Source organism: Crassostrea angulata, chromosome 2, assembly GCF_025612915.1.
Source record: "Crassostrea angulata isolate pt1a10 chromosome 2, ASM2561291v2, whole genome shotgun sequence".
Lineage (NCBI taxonomy): Eukaryota > Metazoa > Mollusca > Bivalvia > Ostreida > Ostreidae > Magallana > Magallana angulata.
Window position 1 is genome coordinate 70,440,102 of NC_069112.1, and position 21,470 is coordinate 70,461,571.

The following is a 21,470-nucleotide window of genomic DNA, read 5'->3' on the forward strand; positions in this document are numbered from 1 at the left end:
AAATAATGAAAACGAAACGAAAATCAGAACAAGCTAACACCAACGTCATGTGTGAAAACTGTCAACGCATTGAAATATTTAGCCTTAATTTACTTCACAAAATCGGCACCAATATATTTTGCATGTTTCAAAAATTTCCCCTCATACGCGAACGGTTGCATAGCAAGTAAATTCATCATAGTCAGATCGACCCTTTTTCGTATAATGTCATGGCTGCTTTAAACAAAGAACCTCGTTTTAGAAGTATGGAATACGAGTCTTGGTAAAATGGGTATGCAAACCCGGGCCGTGGCAAAATAAAAGCCGGGGCAGATCGGCAATCGTCAATTCCAAATACGCATTATTTTGCAGCAATATTTACAGCGAATACAAATATACTGGTCCATCAAATATCCTGAAATTTTAATGAGATTGGCAGATTAATACCTGCCAATCTTTTGTTTTGCTCAGACCAAGTCTTGCCTACCCATTTTACCGTAGGTAATTCTTACCGTATGCCGAGCCCGAAGCTATTAAACTGATTAAAATACGCATTTCCTTTATTATTATTTTCGTAAAAACTCAGATTTGAATCAGAATTAGCACTTAATTTTTGCAATTTATATTTTCCTTCCCATAAGGATAATTTATGCTAAACTACGTTGAATTGAACTAATTAGTTCTTGAGAAGAAGATTTTTAAAAATGCACCCCCCTTTTTCTACAGTTTCAAGGTTTTCTCCGCTTTGAATACAGATCGGACTTTTATTTCTGCAATTTATATTCGCCCACCCATAAGGATGCTTTGTGCCAAATTTGGTTGAAATTGAATAAGCGGTTTTAGAGAAGAAGTTCAAAATGTAAAAAGTTTACAGACGGACAGACGGACGGACGGACAGACGGACGGACAGACGGACGACGGACAAAATGTGATCAGAATAGCTCACTTGAGCTTTCAGCTCAGGTGAGCTAATAAGTGTCATTGAGTTAAAACTTATGTATGGCTCATTACAGAATGAGTAATGTTGACCTAGTTTGTGTATCCCAGCATACCTCCGGTGTAATGGCTGCGCCCATTGTTTACATGTGTGTTTTGGTAAAGTTGGTTTGTGTTATAGTATTTTGACGTCTCTAAAGCCAGATTATTTCATATGTTTAAGATAAGAACCCTACAACAAGTATACACAGTTATGCCATTATTGTATATCATAACGATGTATAGTTATATCTAGTCATTATTTGTTTTATATCTTAAAGCATTAATAGGTCAGTATGTCATGTCATTTGAAAGTATTGCATTATCAACCGAAGACTACTTTTACCGAATTGTAGTCATTTAAATGAAAAGTTTGGTTGTTCCTATCAGGTGATCTACCAGTTGTGTTCACATTTAGTTAAATTAAATACAAAATGTTATGGCTTGCAGTACAAGGCCTTATGGCCTAGGGTGTGTTGTGTATTGTATACATGTGACACGATGATTAGACAAAAGTTTTATAAATCTGCCATTTCCAATACATGTACATGTGTTGATCTCTCCTTCTTATCTTCAGGAACCAGGCCCAACAATTCTGGTAACATGTATATCGAGAAACTCTAATAACACATTTTGTTGAGAGTTATGCTTGCATTGTCAAGATATTTAAATAAAAAAAAAAGCCGAGGTTGAAAAATATTCCAAAAATAAATCGATTAGCTTAGTTAAGAAACATTCTTTTGCTTGCAAAATTCATAATGATTTGTCTTTGATGATAATCTACGTATGGGTGTTAACTTTTTTGAAGTAAAAACTTTATCAGTTAACAACTTTGCAGAAACAGATATTGAATATAACTACCACATTAACCGCCCTCCCTTTTTTCTTTTTTTTTTTTAAAAAAAGACCCTTTTCGTATTTTATCGACATTTTTATATTCGGTCATAATTGATTTACAGTTTAAAATTGAGTAGAAAAAATTCTGCGTTTTTTTTCCTTTTCTCAATCAAAACATAGTAAAATGTAAATATTTCATAATTTTTTGTTAAGGAAAAAAATTTAAATAATAATCATTTACAGAAGACATTTGTATTTTAAAAGACGCATAAGCAAAGTTCAGACAGAGGCTAATCATCTTCCGTTTTTATAGTGCTGCTATCCTGAAAGTTGACAAGGATAGGATAGGATAGGATGCAGGATGCACGATACATGATAGAAATATAAAAGTTAAGTTCTATCCTATCCTATCCTATAAAAGTTAAGTTCTATCCTATCCTATCCTATCCTGCATCCTGTAGCCAATCAGATTCGAGTATAAATTTCAGAGTTATTTTGCGAAACGAAAATTGGCGTAACAATGTATTTTCAATGTCAATTTAATACGTTTTACAAGTTAAACCATTTAAGAATACTTATCATATCAAGAACGCGGTGCATAACATTGATAGGCGCTAAAATGTCGGCGCTACATCTTTGTCAATTCGTACGCAAGTACGGAGCTACTGCGAGAATCAATGCAACATTTGACAACGTCAGAAATAGATTTCTGTATTTACTTCATTTAAAGTCTGCAAAGTAATAAAAGCTTGAATTTATTAACGACCAAACCGGCATTTTAAAAGATAAACATGTATACAAGAAACATACATTGTTTCACGTTTCATGTAATTTCTTCGATGCCCAATAACAGGGACGCATATTTCTGTCCGATATTAACCTGAACATATCGAATTAATAAATGTTAGCTAAATATAAATGCTTAAGAATTTATACTTTAAAAATAACTCCGAGTGGTTTAACTATAAACGATATAAACTGCCTAAAGGAATTATTTATTTCCAGATCGTGTTTACATTTATCGCCGAACGAATCGCTCGAATAATGATAATTACGCTCAGTTATGTGTGATAAGAACATAATTTGAAAAAAATATGTGACTAAACAGTTCCTCAATAAGTGCATCGAAGTTATTTATCTGTTTTTATGAATACATATAATAAAATCAAAAATCGAATAGCTTACCTGTTTGTTTATGTTATTGTGTCCATCCCGCGTACGATTTAATTTTACCGTAGCACAGGTAAGTTATCCCGCTTGAAGAATATTCGGTTTTAAGATTTAATTATTTATTTTGAGTACTACATTAATTGATAAAATCATTTAATTCTTAAATTTCGTTTCATTTAACTTGCATTCCTATATTTTGAAGGTATGGGATAGGATAGGATAGGATAGAACTTATTTGCAGGATAGGATGCAGGATACAGGATATAGGATAGGATAAGATAGTTTTGTCAACTTTCACGATAGCAGCACTGTAATAGAAAATATTAGGTACTTTTGATTATTTGAATTTAAAAAAAACGACGACAATGGGAGACTCAATGTTAAAATGAACTAACGTGTGCTAGGTGGTTTTCAAGTTAAATGCAGACCGGAGAAGGTTGTACCTGATATTTTTTTTAATGCAGAACTAAACATCGGGGGAAAACAAAGAAAAGAAATTGTAAAAAAGTACAGAAAACAAAAATGTGGAAATATATGATTAATATGAAGATATTGATTTTTTCAATGGTGTACGTCTATCATTATGAACAGAAATTAGCCCTTTAAAAATGCTATACACCCTAATAATTTAGTGGGTTATGTTTGCACTGTTGTGTGTTTTATTTCATGTTCATTGGAATATTTCAATTGTCAATCATTTTATTTGCTAAATATATCTATTTCCAAACATTATGCATAATAACACTTTCACTGCGTTGTTCTTAACTGTTGGCATTGCTGGTGCCCTGAATGTGGCTCAGTACTCGTGGTATCGAAAAAAATTAATAAACCAATTTTATTTTACTTGCTGCATTATTGGAAATCTTGGTTTCATTTTACATGCATTTAATACACCATCTGTTTTTCAAAACTAAAGCATGAATAATTTACCTGCTCACATATCATATTGGCATATTTGCATGAATAATTTACCTGCTCACATATCATATTAGCATATATGGGCGCGCTTGATTTTACCAAAAGGTGTACACCGTGTACACTTTTGTAAATCAAGTGCAAAGGTGTAGCGTTTAGGTGTTCACCGGGTGTACACTTTTTTACACCGAGTCAGGGGCATGTGTTGTTGGGCTTAGCACTGAAACCAATATGGCGGACGAATGTTATGATGGAAACTTGGAAAATGATTTTAAGTAATGTAATGGATTAGACGTCGCATAAAAGTTGTCGTTTGTATGAAAGCCATTAAATTTGAAATTTGTATTTATTTATTTGCATTTATATTACAAAAAAACTATTAATTGTTACGCAACAGCAGATTCTTTGTTAAAACTACACCCTTTCCGTCATTTTCATTCTTAACTTCCCTACACCATGTACACTACACCATTGAAGTGGACTTGATACACAATACAAAATATTTACACCGGTGTATACCAGTTTACACCAAGTGAATCTTAATCAAGCGCGCCCATATTCACCTGTACAGACAATGTCGTATTTCCACTCCCCGTTTGACTGACAGATCAGCCATCCTGAACCAGACTGGGAGTATCCGTCAGAACACGAGGCGTGTATCCTCCTGTGTATGCCAATTGCGTCCTCACGTCGTGTTGTATTCAGATCTATTCCATTTTGATCGGGTATTCCACAATCTTATAAATAAAGGCACATACACTAAAATTAATACCTAGGATAAGAGGCTAAATTTTACCTTTACAAAAAGGTACGACAATGTTTTCAATTTCTCTAGTCTATTATAATAATTTCTTCAACTGACAGTTAGATTAATAAATATTTAAATCTAACAATCTAAATTCCTGGAAGTATTATAGTATATTGTATTAAATTAAAACATAATACTTGTCGACAAACCGGCTTTTATATATTTCGTTTCGATGAGTTATTTTGTTTAAAAAAAGAGCTCTCTTTGATACTTGGGTTTTTGTCAATATGCATAAGGAAAACCAATTGTGTACATGTAACACATGTATATTATTAATGGTATCTATTTGCATTAAAGCAATGTACCGGATGATTTTACCTGACAAAACACATTCAAAGAATGTATCCTCGGAATATCTCTTGTGTTTACATGTCTGGTTGATTTCACACGTTGAGTTCGAACAAGCTCCAGCCAGCTCCTAAATTTTAAAGGTGAATCTTTATTATTAAATAAACCCCTTAAAATCACAGTAAACTCTTAATGATCAAACGTGCAATTTATTAAATATGAAATATGATAGTTATGGATGGAGTAACTGAACGTGTATAATAATGTTCACATGTACTGATTGTTTGACTTGGTATATTAGTTAGTACGTTGACGTCATAGAGCGACGCGTTTGTTTTAACAACGCATGCGGCTATTACGCGCAACACAACAAAATTTAAATATATTCTAATTAAATCATTGGTTTAGAAAATTGGCTATTTAAAACACTTTATAGCTAAAACAGAGCATTCGAAGCCCAATACGATAAAATCACCGGGTTTGCGCCGAATTGGGCACTTTCTTATCGGCGATAACTCGGGAACTAGCCGAACACTCGCCGTATTTTTCACTTTTATTTCTTTTGATAAAACAGAAATAACAGTTATCCTCCATTTTGTAGTCATTAAAAAGGTAACTCTTCAATCAATAATTCTAACTTAACGTTACCCTGCAGTACCGATCAGACCCAGCCTATTTAAAAATTAAAAGTATATTCCTGATTTTTAAATTAAATCACTATGCTCACTATATTTATTTTATCAAGAAAAAGTACATATCACAATAATTGTCGTAAAATTCAAATTACATAAAAATGATTCCATAGTATTGTCGCAGACAATATAAATAGTAAATAGCCATTTAAAATTGTGCTGTATATATATTTTGTCTTGGGATAGAGTATAGATATTAGTTAATATAGATTCTAACACATTTACCTTAGGCCAATGCTCCTTTTCACTGTACACCCATCCAGCACTCTCCATGTACCTAGTCTCTGCTGTCGTCTTATTTTCGTAATTGATTTCACAGAAATTAGCCCCTTTGAAATAGTTGACAGATTTACATCGTGGTGTTACTAGACATTCTATCACACAGTCCAAGAAACTGAGTTCTGGGAAGGATTGGATCAGTTTCCTGTCCAGTCTGTGTCCTCGCTGAAGTTTAGAAAAGCCCAGTTGCAGGCTGCCATAACACGGCACGAGGAAACTTATCAAAAACCATGGACATGAGATGATTTGGAATAGCAACATTGTACTGTAGAAATCTACGGTTTATTTGTACACTGAACAGTGCGAATGCGCAGTTCAGAGTAAAACATTCTAATACCGTTTGAGTTTGTATTTTATATTGAGTTTGTATTTTAAAGTTTTGATCTATTGAATAATCTGCAATCAATAAGCACTTAAATGTTAAAATGAATAATTAATCGGTAATCAAGAATTTTAGAAAAGAAGCAATTTTGTCGCGTTCATCAATTTTAATCGATTTACCTTTGCTAAGGTTAAACATTAAATCTTGAAAAAAATATTAATTCCCTGATATAATATTCTGCAGTTCATGTGACATTTTATTCTCTCTTTCTCTCTCTCTCATTGTAACGGTGTGATTTATTATAAGGTACGAAATACTTTGTAAAGTATTTATTTTTATTTTTCTTTAAATACACGAAATATCGGCATAATTCTGTGTTATGGTATTTTCAGTAGTTTCTTTAATCAAAAGTATATAACATGCCCTTCATTTACTTAAGGCCAAAATACATTGTGAAATCGAGTTACAATATATTTTCTTTATTTGAAAGTAATTTTTTTTAAAAAATGTATTTGTTTTTTGTGCAATTTAGCTTTCTATCAGTCAGGCATGAGTACCTGGTGTTTCTTTAAATGTAAAGACCGAAAGCTAGAATATTGTTATATCAGTCAAATATTTTAAACCTTGAATATTACATAAAACGTATTTTTATTATTTTCTAAATATTTTAATATTTATTTACAGGCATTATATTGTTCTATAGAAAAAAAAAATCACGAAAACCTTTTTCTTTTTCCTTGAACATCTTGAATTGTGCACTCAAAAATAATAATGTGAACCGTATTTGCTTGTCTTTTTTACTGGATCTTGTAATTTACATTTTGAATTTATTTCCTAATGGGTAATTAATATCCATTGGATTATTAAAACGAATATTTGATAAGTAAATAATGTTATCAAATAAATGGGAGAGATACATTTTCAATAATTTTAATCAATACACATTTCCTTGTGTAAAAGAAAGCCTCTTGAAGGACACTTAATAACCTATAATCGAATACTCTGAAGTTATTTTCTCATTACATATTTATTTGTATCTCTATATAAAGAAAATAACTTCATTATATGTAGAACTTAGTGATGCAACATCATATTTGTTATTAGAGGTTCAACAAGTAAGCTACATGTTAAGGTATTAAACATCAGCTCCCTGATTTCTAGTGACTTGTGTGCGGCACTTGCTATATCACAGCTAAGGAAACTGGACACTAGGGAAAAAATATATATATTTCATTACGTACATGTATCACACTTGACCTCGTCAAAGTTGAGTAAACCTGATATTTGAATTTCATGAAAGCATTACATGTGAATGCGAAAAAGTAGTTGAAATTTTTAAACAAATACTCTTTGAGGTCCTCAGTTATTTATGGTTTTGTATTGTATAAACGTATCGTAACAGCGCACTTGGAAGCAAAGCATAGACAGATCGCACAAAGCCTTTTTATAATTTATCAAAACGACAAATTAAGGAGGACTGGTGTGCAACCGATTAACCATTATATTTACCTTTTATTATCTTTTTAGAAATTATTTAGATAATTATGTCCCCATTTTATTACATCTTCTGCAATTGTTAGGGATTAAAGGTCAGTTTAATATCGTGCGCTGTTGTAGTTGACGTAAGGCATATTGCTATTTAATATAAGCTTGGTTTATTTATTGTAAAAGTAAAAAACACATATGTTAATTATTCATTACAACTTGTTTTTTCGACTCTCATCTGCAGCTGAAAACCACGCTCGTTGCTTCACAACGACTTTAGTCAAAATTATCGTGATCAATTTATCTTATCGTAAATTTCCACGAAATATTAAAAATTAAATGTGTTTTATCGATGTTTCGTTTTATATTAGAATAAAGATTTACAAGCTATAAATTATTTACCAATTCGGTAGTTACTCAAACCAAATCAATTTCCGACAAATTACTCAAACCAAACCTTATCAGGTTAAGATACGATGCGTCCTCTCATATCTGATCTGATAGCACTAAGGAATACAGAGTCACTTGTATTGTAACATTAGGGGGCAGTTTTGTTTAAAGGGGTTTTTCTTTTACTTCCCCCCCCCCCCAAAAGCTTGTAGTTGTTCGTGATGTACTGAATAAAGCTAGGAAGGAACTGATGAGGGCTATTGGTACTTTGCGGAACGGAACCAGTTAAGAGGCCACTAACGGGGAAACTGAAATTTAAAAAAAAATTAAACCCGTCTTATATGGAAGGTTTTTTCTCTCAAATTTTGATGTTTTAAAGCACCACATGTGTATTACATGAAATATGCCACGCATTACCCTATAAGTCATTACACGTTTCTTTCCTTAAATAAACCCAAAACGCACTGGTTTTTTTCAGATGCAAGTTTGACAATGAACATATAAATTTGAGATTTAAACCAAACTCAATGGATCTATGCGCAACATCGATTAAAAATAATGAAGTAATCTCTATTCTCAATAATTTTCTTTCGGTTCCGTTTCGTTCCGCAAAATACCATTACCCGTGTGGATATTGGTATTTAACGGAACGGAACGGAATCTTTCAAACTTACAAAAATATGAAACATATCATAACAACTTCTCGCCGTTTCTATATTCTTTCGAAATAAATGAAGCAAACTAACAAACCATTTCATCCATTCACACATCTTGTGTATGTGCATATCATTCCAGCGTTTGTGTGCTTGTGTTGTGTAAAACGTCAACTTGTATTTTATTCTTTAATCCATTTTATGTTATTTACACTGGTGAGTTTCCAAGTTTGTTACTCAAGCAAGCAAAAAACGCAATGCCTATTTCTACATTAAGATGAATTCTAAAATATACCAAGGACTTTCGCAAGGAAAACGTTAAATATTAATTCATTATTTACCTTACTTCTGAAAAATTGTCTTCCGGTTCCGTTTCGTTCCGCAAAATACCATTACCCGTGTGGATATTGGTATTTAACGGAACGGAACGGAGTCTTTCAAACGTACAAAAATATGAAACATATCATAACAACTTCTCGCCGTTTCTATATTCTTTCGAAATAAATGAAGCAAACTAACAAACCATTTCATCCATTCACACATCTTGCGTATGTGCATATCATTCCAGCGTTTGTGTGCTTGTGTTGTGTAAAACGTCAACTTTTATTTCATTCTTTAATCCATTATATGTTATTTACACGGGTGAATTTACAAATTTGTTACTCAAGCTAGCAAAAAACGCAATGCCTATTTCTACATTAAGATGAATTCTAAAATATACCAAGGACATTCGCAAGGAAAAAGATAAATATTCATTATTTACCTTACTTCTGAAAAATTTTCTTCCGGTTCCGTTCCGTTCCGCAAAATACTATTACCCGTGTGGATATTGGTATTTAACGGAACGGAACTGAATCTTTCAAACTTACTAAAATATGAAATATATTATAACAACTTTTCGCCGTTTCTATATTCTTTCGAAATAAATGAAGCAAACTAACAAACCATTTCATCCATTCGCACATCTTGCGTATGTGCATATCATTCCAGCGTTTGTGTGCTTGTGTTGTGTAAAACGTCAACTTTTATTTCATTCTTTAATCCATTATATGTTATTAACACGGGTGAGTTTACAAGTTTGTTACTCAAGCTAGCAAAAACACAATGCCTATTTCTACATTAAGACGAATTCTAAAATATACTAAGGACATTCGCAGGGAAAAAGTTAAATATTAATTCATTATTTACCTTACTTCTGAAAATTTTTCTTCCGGTTCCGTTCCGTTCCGCAAAATACTATTACCCGTGTGGATATTGGTATTTAACGGAACGGAACGGAATCTTTCAAACTTATTGAAATATGAGTAATGTTACAAATACTCTTTTTTATACTGTATATATTTCTCTTTGTTTTTAAAAAAAAAAGCAACACAGACGAGAATGAGGTATATTTTAAGGAACTGATAATATTTTCATAAATTGAGAATAAGGTCACTTTTAGGGAACTGATAATATTTTCATAAATTGATTTTTACAATCATGGCTTATTAAAATAAAAAAAAGATAATAACATCCATTCATCGAAATTGATTACCATTTTTTCAAAAATCATGCATTTCAAGGTAAACACCACAATAAAAAAAAAAATAAAAAAAAATATCTGATTACAACCATTCTAAATATTTTATGAAAATAATTACACTTGTAAGAATAATTTTTCATTTACTGATACAACATCTAAGAAACTAGAACATTTTCAAACATATTTCAAATATAAATATACATTTTTTCAACAGTTATCTCAAATTCTGTTCCGTCCCGCAAAATACCGATATTTGTGTGGATAATGGTTCTTTGTGCAACGAAAAGGAACCAAATTTGAATTTAATGTCCATAATACTAAAAAATTATGTTTGAAATTCAGAATTAATTTTTTGTTGTTGCTTCCTACTCCTTGCCTTCCTGCTGCATGTACATCATCTATCTATCGTAATCGAGTAATTTTTTTTACCAGTTTGAGAAATTATTTCAAGTTTTATTAAGCCACCTTAAAGTTGATGTCCAATAATGTTGTGAATAGAAAAAATATCTTATCAAGAATACAATAACTTTACCTTTCACGAAACTCAATTTTTGCAGAATTGCCACAAAAGTATGGACAGAATAAGTTTATAATAATATTGTGTTAGATTAATGTATTATTTTCATCTTAAATCTGACAGTAAATCTATCTTTGAGAATTCTAAGTTGTAAGATAGAGAGGCATGCACAAGTTTCACTCCATAAAGTTCATATTTTATATAGAACAGTTCAAATGTATACCAATATAACTCAATAGAACAAAGTGACTTATAATATGCATCGTCCTTAAAATTTAATCAGTTATTAATTAAAAAGTTGTATAGACTACAGTTGGGCTCTTTTGAATGCTTCATTTTATTCTGCGAAATATGAAATGTAATTCATCACATATGATTTAGCTTATATGGTAAACTCTTTCTACGTAGAATCCTTATGCACCTGACGTTATATTATGTTCTCATAATAAAAAAAACCTGCCTCATTCGTGAAATAACTGTCCTATCCTACCATAAAATATTAAATATCTACTGTTTACCTAATAATACTCAAGGTAAACATACACAAGAGATGGGCAAAATTTACGTTATTTTATAACCAGCTCCAAATCTATAATATTATTTGAGTTAAAATCTTAAACCTGTCTAAGCATATAGATAATTAAAATCCATCCAGGTCCAGACGCCGGAGATGTAACATAAAATTCAACCATAAAATTTCATCTACTGCCTAAACAAAAAGCTATATGAGAAATACATAAGAGCTGGTGTCTATGATCGAATCATACTTTGACATCATTAAACCCGCGAACTACCTTATGTCATATCCAAATTTTTCTCTTCGCAGATTTAAATGCAACTCATGGAGTGACACTTCACTTGAATCAATCAAGCAGCACCAGAAATATGGGTGACGCCCCAGCAGATACTCTCGCTTAATACAATAATATTTTGCCCTCATTTTTTTTCTTGTGGTCTTCCACACGGTGCTTCCATCTTCGTTTAGGCAAGGGTATTTGTACCTTTCTTGGTGTGAAATAATAATATCAAAGGGCGGAACTGCATTCCTTATGCTAATTACTGAATGGCAAGTAGCACAAAATTGTGTTTGTTTTCCTTTGCTAATAGAGGTAACAGGCACAATTTTAAATAGTTCATCATTGTGCCATGATTCACAATACTGGAATGGCCGATGTACATTGAGATCGATGATGAAGTCATCATTCTTTTATTGTCTCGAGTTCAATTGGTAGCTTTTTAACATTCTGTTTTCCTTTTCTTGGTTTCTTAACTCTTTTTTCACCATCAGAGGAGGGTTTGTTGTTGTGAATAGCTAAGGATTGATTGTAATTAAAGTTGGTAAGAAGCTCTCTAAGTCTACCCCTGTCATCCGCAAGAACAAGTATTTGCCCATAAAGGCCCAACTTTTTGAACTGAAAGCACTGACAAATAAATCCTTTTGAGGTTTCTTGTAAGATGTATGCCTTCTCATCTTCTGCAATACAAAAGTGCCCGTTTGGCAATTCATCTATTTTATGGTATGAAATAGTTATCTCTGCTGCCTTCCATAGTTCCTTAATTAGTGCTCTTGGAAGAGATGAGAGCAACGAAAAAGATTCCTCAGGTTCTAAAGATAATTTCTTTATGATTGGTTTTTCATAGTGACTATGCATTCTGCACAAAAACACCCTATTCATTTGGTTTTGTTTTTGCTGCTCTGTCATTGTAGCCCATTTTAATGGATGAACTTTTGAAGTTTTTAAATGGTGTTGCCAATCTGTATTCTCTATGGCCATAAATAGCTTTGACTAATTCTCTTTCTTGTGGAATTACAAGATTTTCATAAACAAAATCATGAACAGAAGACTGATCTAAAAATCTTGAACCTAAAGATTCCTTCAGCACATTGTTCATGGATTCAGCACGTTGGTTGTCAAACTTGTTTGGTGGGTTACCAAGACCAGCATCCACCCTTTTTTCTCGTCCCATGTTTTTTTTAAAAGTTTCTTTAAGGGTGTTATTTACTCAGGGTTTGAGTTCTCAAATTCCGATTGTTAAAAAGTTCAATACAATGAGTAAAATTTGTTCTAAACACAAAAAGTATTTATGAAATGAATTATTATTGACAAAACATTCAATAGTTTTACTTTATTATGGAATTATGAACAAACAATATTTGACTTTTAGCCAAACAGAGGAAATTCGAACTAAATTTTGCAGATTTTGTTTTCTGCTAAAAGTTTTTTGGCAGTAGTCTAATATTAAAAGTTAGGATTTTATATTTAAGTCTACGTAATTTTGCATATTTTCCGTTGGTTTTACCTCACTTATTCATTAAAATAATCTTATGGCACGAATAATAATAATATTGAAAAATGCTTAAAAACGATAAAAGACATCATATCTCAAAATTTTGATCATTGACCTCATATAAATTTTATGCCAACAGAATAAGGTCAATATAAGTAGTTCAATATCATAAATGTTTTTGTATTATCATCATTCAATTTTTTGTAAAATTGAATCAAAAATGGGTAGGGATTTGAAAACTGATAGAGGAAATTCGGATTGAATTATTTTTAAAAATTGATGCTGAAATCTTAATGTTGTGTACTTATTTAGTGCCACTACCATTCGTAAACTGTATCTTATTTTTTAAAGTGTTTAATTATTTGTAATATTTTTATAATTAAGAAAATCTCAATCGTAGTGTAAAATTTTATGGGATTTTTCTTGAATTTTCAATATATATTCAATGGCCATTAACTCAAAAAGTAGGTCATTGACCTACTTTTCTGAAAGTGAAAAATAACAATACAAGCAAAGGTCTATAACACACAATAGATGGTTTTTCATTATCATCAGTGGATTTTTTTTTCATTCTGAGTAAACGTCATCCTTAAGGGAACGGACATTCAGTTGCTTTGACTCAATGTGTCGTTTAAAGTCAGGTGGCCACTGAGCTGACAACTGTTTATAATCCTCCTCAAAGTTCTTTGAGTCAACTAAACCAAGTTCCCTCTTACCATTGATCTCACTTCCCAAAATTGATTTGATGACTGCAGTTTTATCAAGACTGGGATGTCTCTTTAGTTCTTTTGGCATATCTTCTTTAACATGATTAAAACATCTCAGTTTTATACTTCTGATAGAAAGAGGAACATCTTCAATTGGAAACACTGCCTCAAATCCCAACTCCAAAGCTAGTTCCCCATCTGTACCATATATCAATTTCTCTATCCCATTTGACTTAAGTTGACTGGCTAAATACATGTAATCTTCCTTTTGTCTTCCAGTACTTGTAGCCATTCCCGCAAAAATGGTTGGATGTTTTTGTGAATCTCCCCTGGACAAACATAGGGTGGGGAAAACTAAGACAGGTTGTAAAAAAGGTCCAACTTTGTAGGTCATGTCTATCCCAAGCTGTGCTTTACATTCAGCATCTGGATTACAAAATGTTTTAATCCATGTTATCATATTTTCTAAAGTTGCAAATGTGTTTGGATAAATTCTTTTGCATTTTTCTCGGCTAACAAAATCCACATTCTTTACAAATCCCTCATTATCCATGGCTGCCACAAGCTTTGAAAAATCAGGGATAGGTACCTTTCCAGTATTTCTTGCCTTAAATGCAACAGTTCCTTTCTTTTTGACATTATAAATTTGCTGCCTGTCTCTGGGTGAACTACTTGGCGATTTTTCTTTTCTGATTTTGTTATCAATCATGTAATTAACTTGTTTGGGTGCTGCTACACGTGCTAAATGCTGTTCCTCAGAAATAACAGATGGCTTTGTTCTCATATAAAGATTTGATTTCATCTTCGAGTTTCCATGTGATCTAAGCATGGATTGCTCAGCTACGTTAAGGCAGCACAAGGAAAATGAGCACGCGCCTAATGTCACATAGCCCCGCCTATCTCATGAATATTAATGAGACAATCTCTAAAATCTCCAAAATAGTTTTTTTTAAGAAATAAATTCAAAAGTAACCATTGTATTATATATTTCTTAAAAAATAATACGTTTTCTCAACAATATTTTGCTAAAATTTATTATCTAAACGAAATATTAATATATTATTCCAGGGACGTATATACAAGTATATACGTCCCTGATTATTCGTATCGTTTGGTTGCGTATCCGTGTTCTCGCGGCGCTTGGAAAAGGCACATGGCCAAGGAGGAAGACATGACAGGTGCGAGAAGAGTCTGTGTGAATACACGAAAAGTTTGCGGGGATTTGGGCTAAAAAAATTATTTATGTAAGATAACATGTTAAATGAGACTATTTTATATGTAGCCATTGACTTGTCATGTTCGTATTATTGCACAATATTCTAGTAATCAACACCGAATCAGCCATGCATGTAGGATTGTGTAGAAATAGCACGTGCTTTGTCGTCGGATTAAAACTGTAATATTCGGTGATTAATCATTATTTGCGACATATTATCATAAAATAAATATCTAGTAAACTCTGGTAAACGATGTCTTTGGTCCTTATTCACTGACATGCCGACTTGTTTACAATCGGAATGAATCATTAGTCCAATTCGATATAATCAATCTGTACCCTGTGTATACATAGTAAACTGCTTATATAGCTAAACTTGGATGTCTATCGCAATGGCGTTAGTACAGTTTGTTTCAGTAAACTGAAATGCAGGTCCCAAGTTCGATTATTGTTCATTTGAATAGCATTAAATGCCCCCCCCCCCAAAAAAAAAAAAACCCACAAAAAACAAACAAACAAAAAACAAAATAACAGAAAAACTTAGCAGATGTCATTTTAAGTTGAAATAAATGTGCAAGAAACCAATATCTTAGGATTACAATAGGTCAGGCTTGTATGCAAAACTTTTCTCAAAGGCGTTGAGGAACCATTAAGAATTTGGAATTATTTTAATCATGAATAGGCACCATCACAGAATACATGTACAGATATATAAATCCTTCAATTTCAACACATCAGATTGCACATCTGAAACTTGTGATCAAAGTGTATTATTCTTTTCTTAATGTCAGATATTTCGCATTTCATGTTTTATATGCATTTTCTGTTTCTAAAAAAATCATGCATTAACTTATATCTTTTCAATTCAGATCGTTATATGTATAAATGGAATATCATTTCATCGAGTGCCCAATATAAAAATATCTAAACGTATAATGATAAAAGAAACAAATAAATCTAAAACTACCCGTTCCGGACATGGACACATTTACTATGACAGAGTCCGTATTGAACAAAGATTCCTAACTGATCCGCATACATTGTGATGTAAATATCCACGTTTTAAAACTTTACCACTAAACTAACCGAATGTGAAAGTAAACAAATTAACTTTATTAACTTCCGGAGTTAAAGAGTTAGACTAAATTTAGATTACGCGCCAAATTCAAATGCCGAATTGGAAATCAAGAGCAAAGTTGAAATACATTAATAAGGAATTATATTGAACTAAAGGAAATAGATAAAAGCTTGTTAAAACTCTAGTTCTAGTAAAAAAACCCTAATAAAACAAAACTTAAACATGCCTGAATAATAGAAGAACGCAAGTCGGAATTAGAGTTGTCGATACATATATTTAGAAAACCCGCAATAGAATGAAAGATGCGCGGTCCCAAGCACTAATTCTAATTCCGACTGCTTGATTAAACGACCAATCGAATTCAGGGATTGTTAACATGTGACCTTATCTTAATTCGATGTCTTTGTCCGAAAGAGTAAGTAAAATTACATAATCAGGGGTTTCGAATAGGAATACTAAATGGCTCTCGGCTAAAACGTCTTACAAGCTATCACCTTGATAATCCCACAAATAAACAAATGTAAGGCAAAATTTGGAGATCAAAGGTTATGAAATGGACATGTGGGGTTACTCAATTAGTGTCATCTTTTGTTAGCGGGGGAAGTGAGAAACTCTATTACGATAAATAAAAAAACTAAATTTACACAGTACCGAAAAAGGGGACATGCCAAACAAGGTGTTTTTCTATTAGATTACCTAGTTAATTTAACCACATTCATTATGCAAGAAATATCTTACATGTAGGAATGTACTAAAGAAAAATAAATAAACATCATTTTATACCGAGCTCAAATTCTATAAAATAAAAGGTATACAACTTGCTAAAAATGATTATGATATTGATATATAATGCTTATACTTATAAAATGTTTAAAATACACGACTTGATATAAAAATGAACAGTGAAAATTGTATCCAAGTAGGTTTAAAAGTTTTGAATTTACTGGGTGGGTGTAAATACAAAATTTACAACACATTACATCGAATTGATCGTTAATTTTCGAGAACCAAGTCCTGTCAGCGGTGAAGATTTGTGCTTAGATCCAAACACTGTTTCACTACTGGTTTGCCAGAGTAATCAGGGGCGGATACAGGATTTGTAGTTAGGGGGGGGGCGTGGATAAAATTATTGAGGCAGGGGGTCTGGGGGCCGCCTTGAGGCCCCCCGTGGGTCCAGAGGGCGAAGCCCCCGGAAGGTCCTGGGTTTTCGTGTATTTTAAAGGTAAAACCAGGCTCAAAATAGTTGTATTTTTTTTCTTCATTTATGTACACTTTTAAAAGATGAAATAAGCAATAAAAATAAACAAACAAGATAAAGTTTTCATTTATTTTAATCACCAGACTTCTGCCATCTACTATTTCCCCTTGGTGCTTACTTCCTTTACAAAAAAGCCTATAACATATCTATATATATAACAATTTGACACATATTGTTACTTATGCCTAATACATGTATTGGATTAAAAACAAAATATTTTAGGCATATATGAACTCCCAGAATTAACCAGGCTATCAAAGTTACAACATTCTAATGATGTTACGGTATCCGACCCCCTATTAGCTGTTAGAAATATCTGATGCATCAAATCTTCAGTATTCTTACATTAAAATAGTCTATTTACCTAGAAAAAAATTCAAAATTATACAGTACTTAATTAATGATTGCACATAGACCATCTGGTTTTAAATGCAATTATATATTTACCTTCGAACAGCTTTTAAATATTCAAACATGTTTGCTTGCATCGCAATAGGGAAATGACAGCGCAGTCCACACTTGAAACAAAACTGCTGGGATTTCCAATCGATTCTTGGTAGCAGCCCCAAGTTCTGGGCCCTGGGGAATTTGATGCAGCCACCATAATGAAATGACCAACACTGCTTGTTTAAATTTTAAACACAGTTTATAAATTGGTTTGTTATCAGAACCTGTCAATATGCATTAGGATCAGATGTTTACAGATGTTTATAGAGCAGCAGAATTACATTCAGCATAGCACAGCTAGTGTATCAATGAGGTGTAATATTGAGTCAGGCATAATTATAAATAAAGTGAAACACAAAATGCTTTTCTAAGTAAAATTTATCACATCATCTACAGTCATGCATACTTTGAAAATTTTAGGGGGGGGGGCGTGCGCCCTCCACGCCCCCCCCCTTAAATCCGCCAGTGGTAAATGCATAGGAAGGTTTATTTAAATCAACTGCGAAAAATTAGAGTATTTAGAAAGTTTTAACTGTCCTTCCTATGCTATATTTAAAGAGACAGTACAGATGAAAACACATAAGTGAAAAACCTCAGATTTACCCATTGTATCGTTAGGGAATAAGAAATAACGTTGATTCTAATAGTTGCAATACATAAAAGTCCCTTTCACCTGTGTTTTCCCCAGGCCATTTTTGCATGACGGTACCGCCATGCATTGGTTGAAGGTTGAATCGAAAATAAAATTAACAAACGCAATGTGCCATTTTTGAAAAGTCATGAATTTTATTTTGACAATCTTTCACCTGAATACTACCGAACTCCATGTGCAAGCCGGAGTTAAAGGGGCATGGTCACGATTTTGGTCAAATTTTGTTTTTCTGTTTTTATTTTTTACAATGGTTTATGAATGCATTTCTAATTATCAAATGAAATTTTGTTGGTCGTCGATGAGTTTTAGGCAAGATAAAGGGCTTACAATTATACGTCATGTAAACAAGGCTCGTGCCCTGTTTTTGTTAATATAGGTTTAATATACCAGAAATAAAATCTTTTTCAAGATGATTTGTCTATATCCTTATTCATTTTAAGCATAAGTAAACAGATCCTAACGATTAACACAATCATTTTAGGTCTAAAACTGGAATTTTCACTTCAGCATTCAAAATGTAAACAAAAGCTTTGTTTACAGAGCGAGGAATTGTAAGCTCTGTAACTCCTTTATAACTCAACAAATGACTCTTAAATTTAGGTTGCCAATTAAAAATGCCTTACTGAGGCATTATAAACATTAAAATCAAAAAAAAATTTTTTCACCAAAATCGTGATCATGCCTCTTTAAAATCATATATAATTAATAAAATTATACACATATACATACTGCTTTTCGTCTCTAAAGGAATTTTGTACATATAAAATAAGTTGGCTCTTTAGTTTATTAAACTGAATTTAAAGTTTGAATAATGCATTGTAAGCAAAATTTATATAAATTATATATTTTGGGTGACCAATAAATCATGTAATATATACAATCTTATCGATTGTGGAACCAAGTTAAATGTTCATGTTATCCGGCTTAGTTGGAATCAGGCTTGGGGTGAATTACATTGTAAAGTAATGCATTACATTACCATTACTTCACGAAATAGGGCATTAAATTACCATTACCATTATTTAATTTTTTTAATGCAATGCATTACATTACCATTACATGAGTAAAGTAATGCATTACCATTACCATTACTTTGTGAAAATTCAATAAGTTTTATAAAAGTAATTTAAAAGCTAAATAAAGAGTTTGTGTAAATGTTTCATAAATAAAACATGCTTAAACATATTTACAGGTTTATGTTCACTGTCAGGTTAAAATGTAATGACTTATATCAGATTTATGTTGCACTTGTAGTTCTCAAAATAAGGTTGGTCCCGTAACATTTACACGCTAATGGCGGAGTTGCCAATCTCTGTTATTTATGTCTCTGATTTTCGGAGTGTGATTTTTAATGAAATGAACGGTTATATCGTAATGCATGTAGGTGATGCACGAGTTTACACAAAAAAGTAGTAAGTAGCGAACGGATTAATTTTTACCTATTAATTTTGCATGAATCGCTGCAAGAAAATCGTGTCAGATAAGTCGGTCTAAAAAATCAAAATGGCGACCGTGACAAACCTTTTTATTGTTAGAGTACTTAAAATCTTATTGCAAAAAGAAATATTTTTAGCGTCAGGTGCCTGTGTTTGTTATCGGTATACAAATGTTCACTTTGTTAATTCAGCAGTTTGAGAGTTTTCGGGGTTTTCATAAACCTTGTATAACGGATAACGTCCGACTTGTGGATTATCCCTTGGATCACAAAATTGAATAAATCTAATGATTTAAATTATCTACCTTGATATAGTTGTTTTGATTTTCCCGGTTAGTAGTAATTTTTTTAAATTTTCCTTGCGGTCTTTTTTTTTTACATCAAATACCGTTGTGTCAATTTTTCTACAATTATGAAGGCTGGGATTGAGTAAAATTTTGACAAAGTATAAGACAATTTCAAAAAAGCCAAATTATCATAGATTGAAAAAACTAATTCCATCTCATAATTTAGGAAGCATATACGAGGAAATCAAGGACAAATACAAATTCAAACTTTCAGAACCCCGTCTTTCAGTACTCTCAGTACTTTGATTATATTTTAAGTTGGTAAGGAAAGGATAGCCAACCATAATTTTTTTAGCTATCATCCTCTTAGGTAAGAGTAAGGATTAACCACATAGTATTGATTCTTTACACTTAACATATTGTTGTATGTGTATTTTGTTGTATGTCTTGAGGACTAAGTACAATTCAGGGTGTGCTGAACAGGCAGAGGACTTGTGGGATCCAAGACGAGAGTTCCTTACCATCATTGTTAAGGAAATGAAAGATACGATGCTTGATGAAGAAATTAACTTTGTTGCGTCGGATTAAAGAATTGCAAAACAGCCCTTCTTTTTGGCAGGCATCCTTTTAGGTAGTTTTTTTAAAAGGAATTTCCACAAAGTACTGATTATTTACATTTTTTGTTGTTATAAATTTTGTAGTGTTGTTGCATGTCTTGTAGGACTAAGATCCGTTCGGGGTTGGCCGCTCGCGCCTAATATCGACTCCCTGATAAGTTCCAGGTACGGTTAGTAGTCTGATGAGAAGTCTGAAAGTAAGTCGTGTTTGTTTTATTATACCCCCCGCAAACAAAGTTTGGGGGAGTAGGGGGGGGGGGTAATATAGGAATCACCATGTCCGTCCGTCCGTCTGTCTGTGCAATCATGTCCGGTCCATATCTTTCTTATGGAGAAACATTGGAAGTTCTTACTTCACACAAATATTGCTTATGACCTAAGGGTGTGTCATGACCTTGACCTAAGGTCATTCAGGCAAGGTCAAGGTCACTGGCAGAAAAAAATGCAAAATTCGTGTCCGGTCCATATCTTTCTTATAGATAAATATTGACATTGGAAGTTCTTACTTCACACAAATATTTCTTGTGATGTAAGGATTTGTAATGACCTTGACCCAAGGTCACTCATGCAAGGTCAAGGTCACTGGCAGAAAAATTGCAAAATTCGTGTCCGGTCCATATCTTTCTTATGGAGAAATATTGGAAGTTCTTAC

General features: G+C 32.5%; 1 protein-coding gene across 1 annotated transcript in view; it reads right to left on the bottom strand.

Annotated features, from left to right (window-relative positions):
• Nucleotides 1-6,394, bottom strand: part of LOC128171092 (uncharacterized) — a 315,176-nt gene extending 308,782 nt beyond the window's left edge. Inside the window, exons 1-3 of the mRNA XM_052836844.1 lie at nucleotides 5,890-6,394; nucleotides 5,003-5,102; nucleotides 4,440-4,613 (exon numbers count right to left, since the gene is read on the bottom strand). Coding sequence (XP_052692804.1) covers nucleotides 4,440-4,613; nucleotides 5,003-5,102; nucleotides 5,890-6,204 — 589 coding nt within the window. The 5' untranslated portion in view covers nucleotides 6,205-6,394. The remainder of the gene's footprint in view (nucleotides 1-4,439; nucleotides 4,614-5,002; nucleotides 5,103-5,889) is intronic.
• Between the last annotated feature and the right edge of the window lie 15,076 nt (nucleotides 6,395-21,470).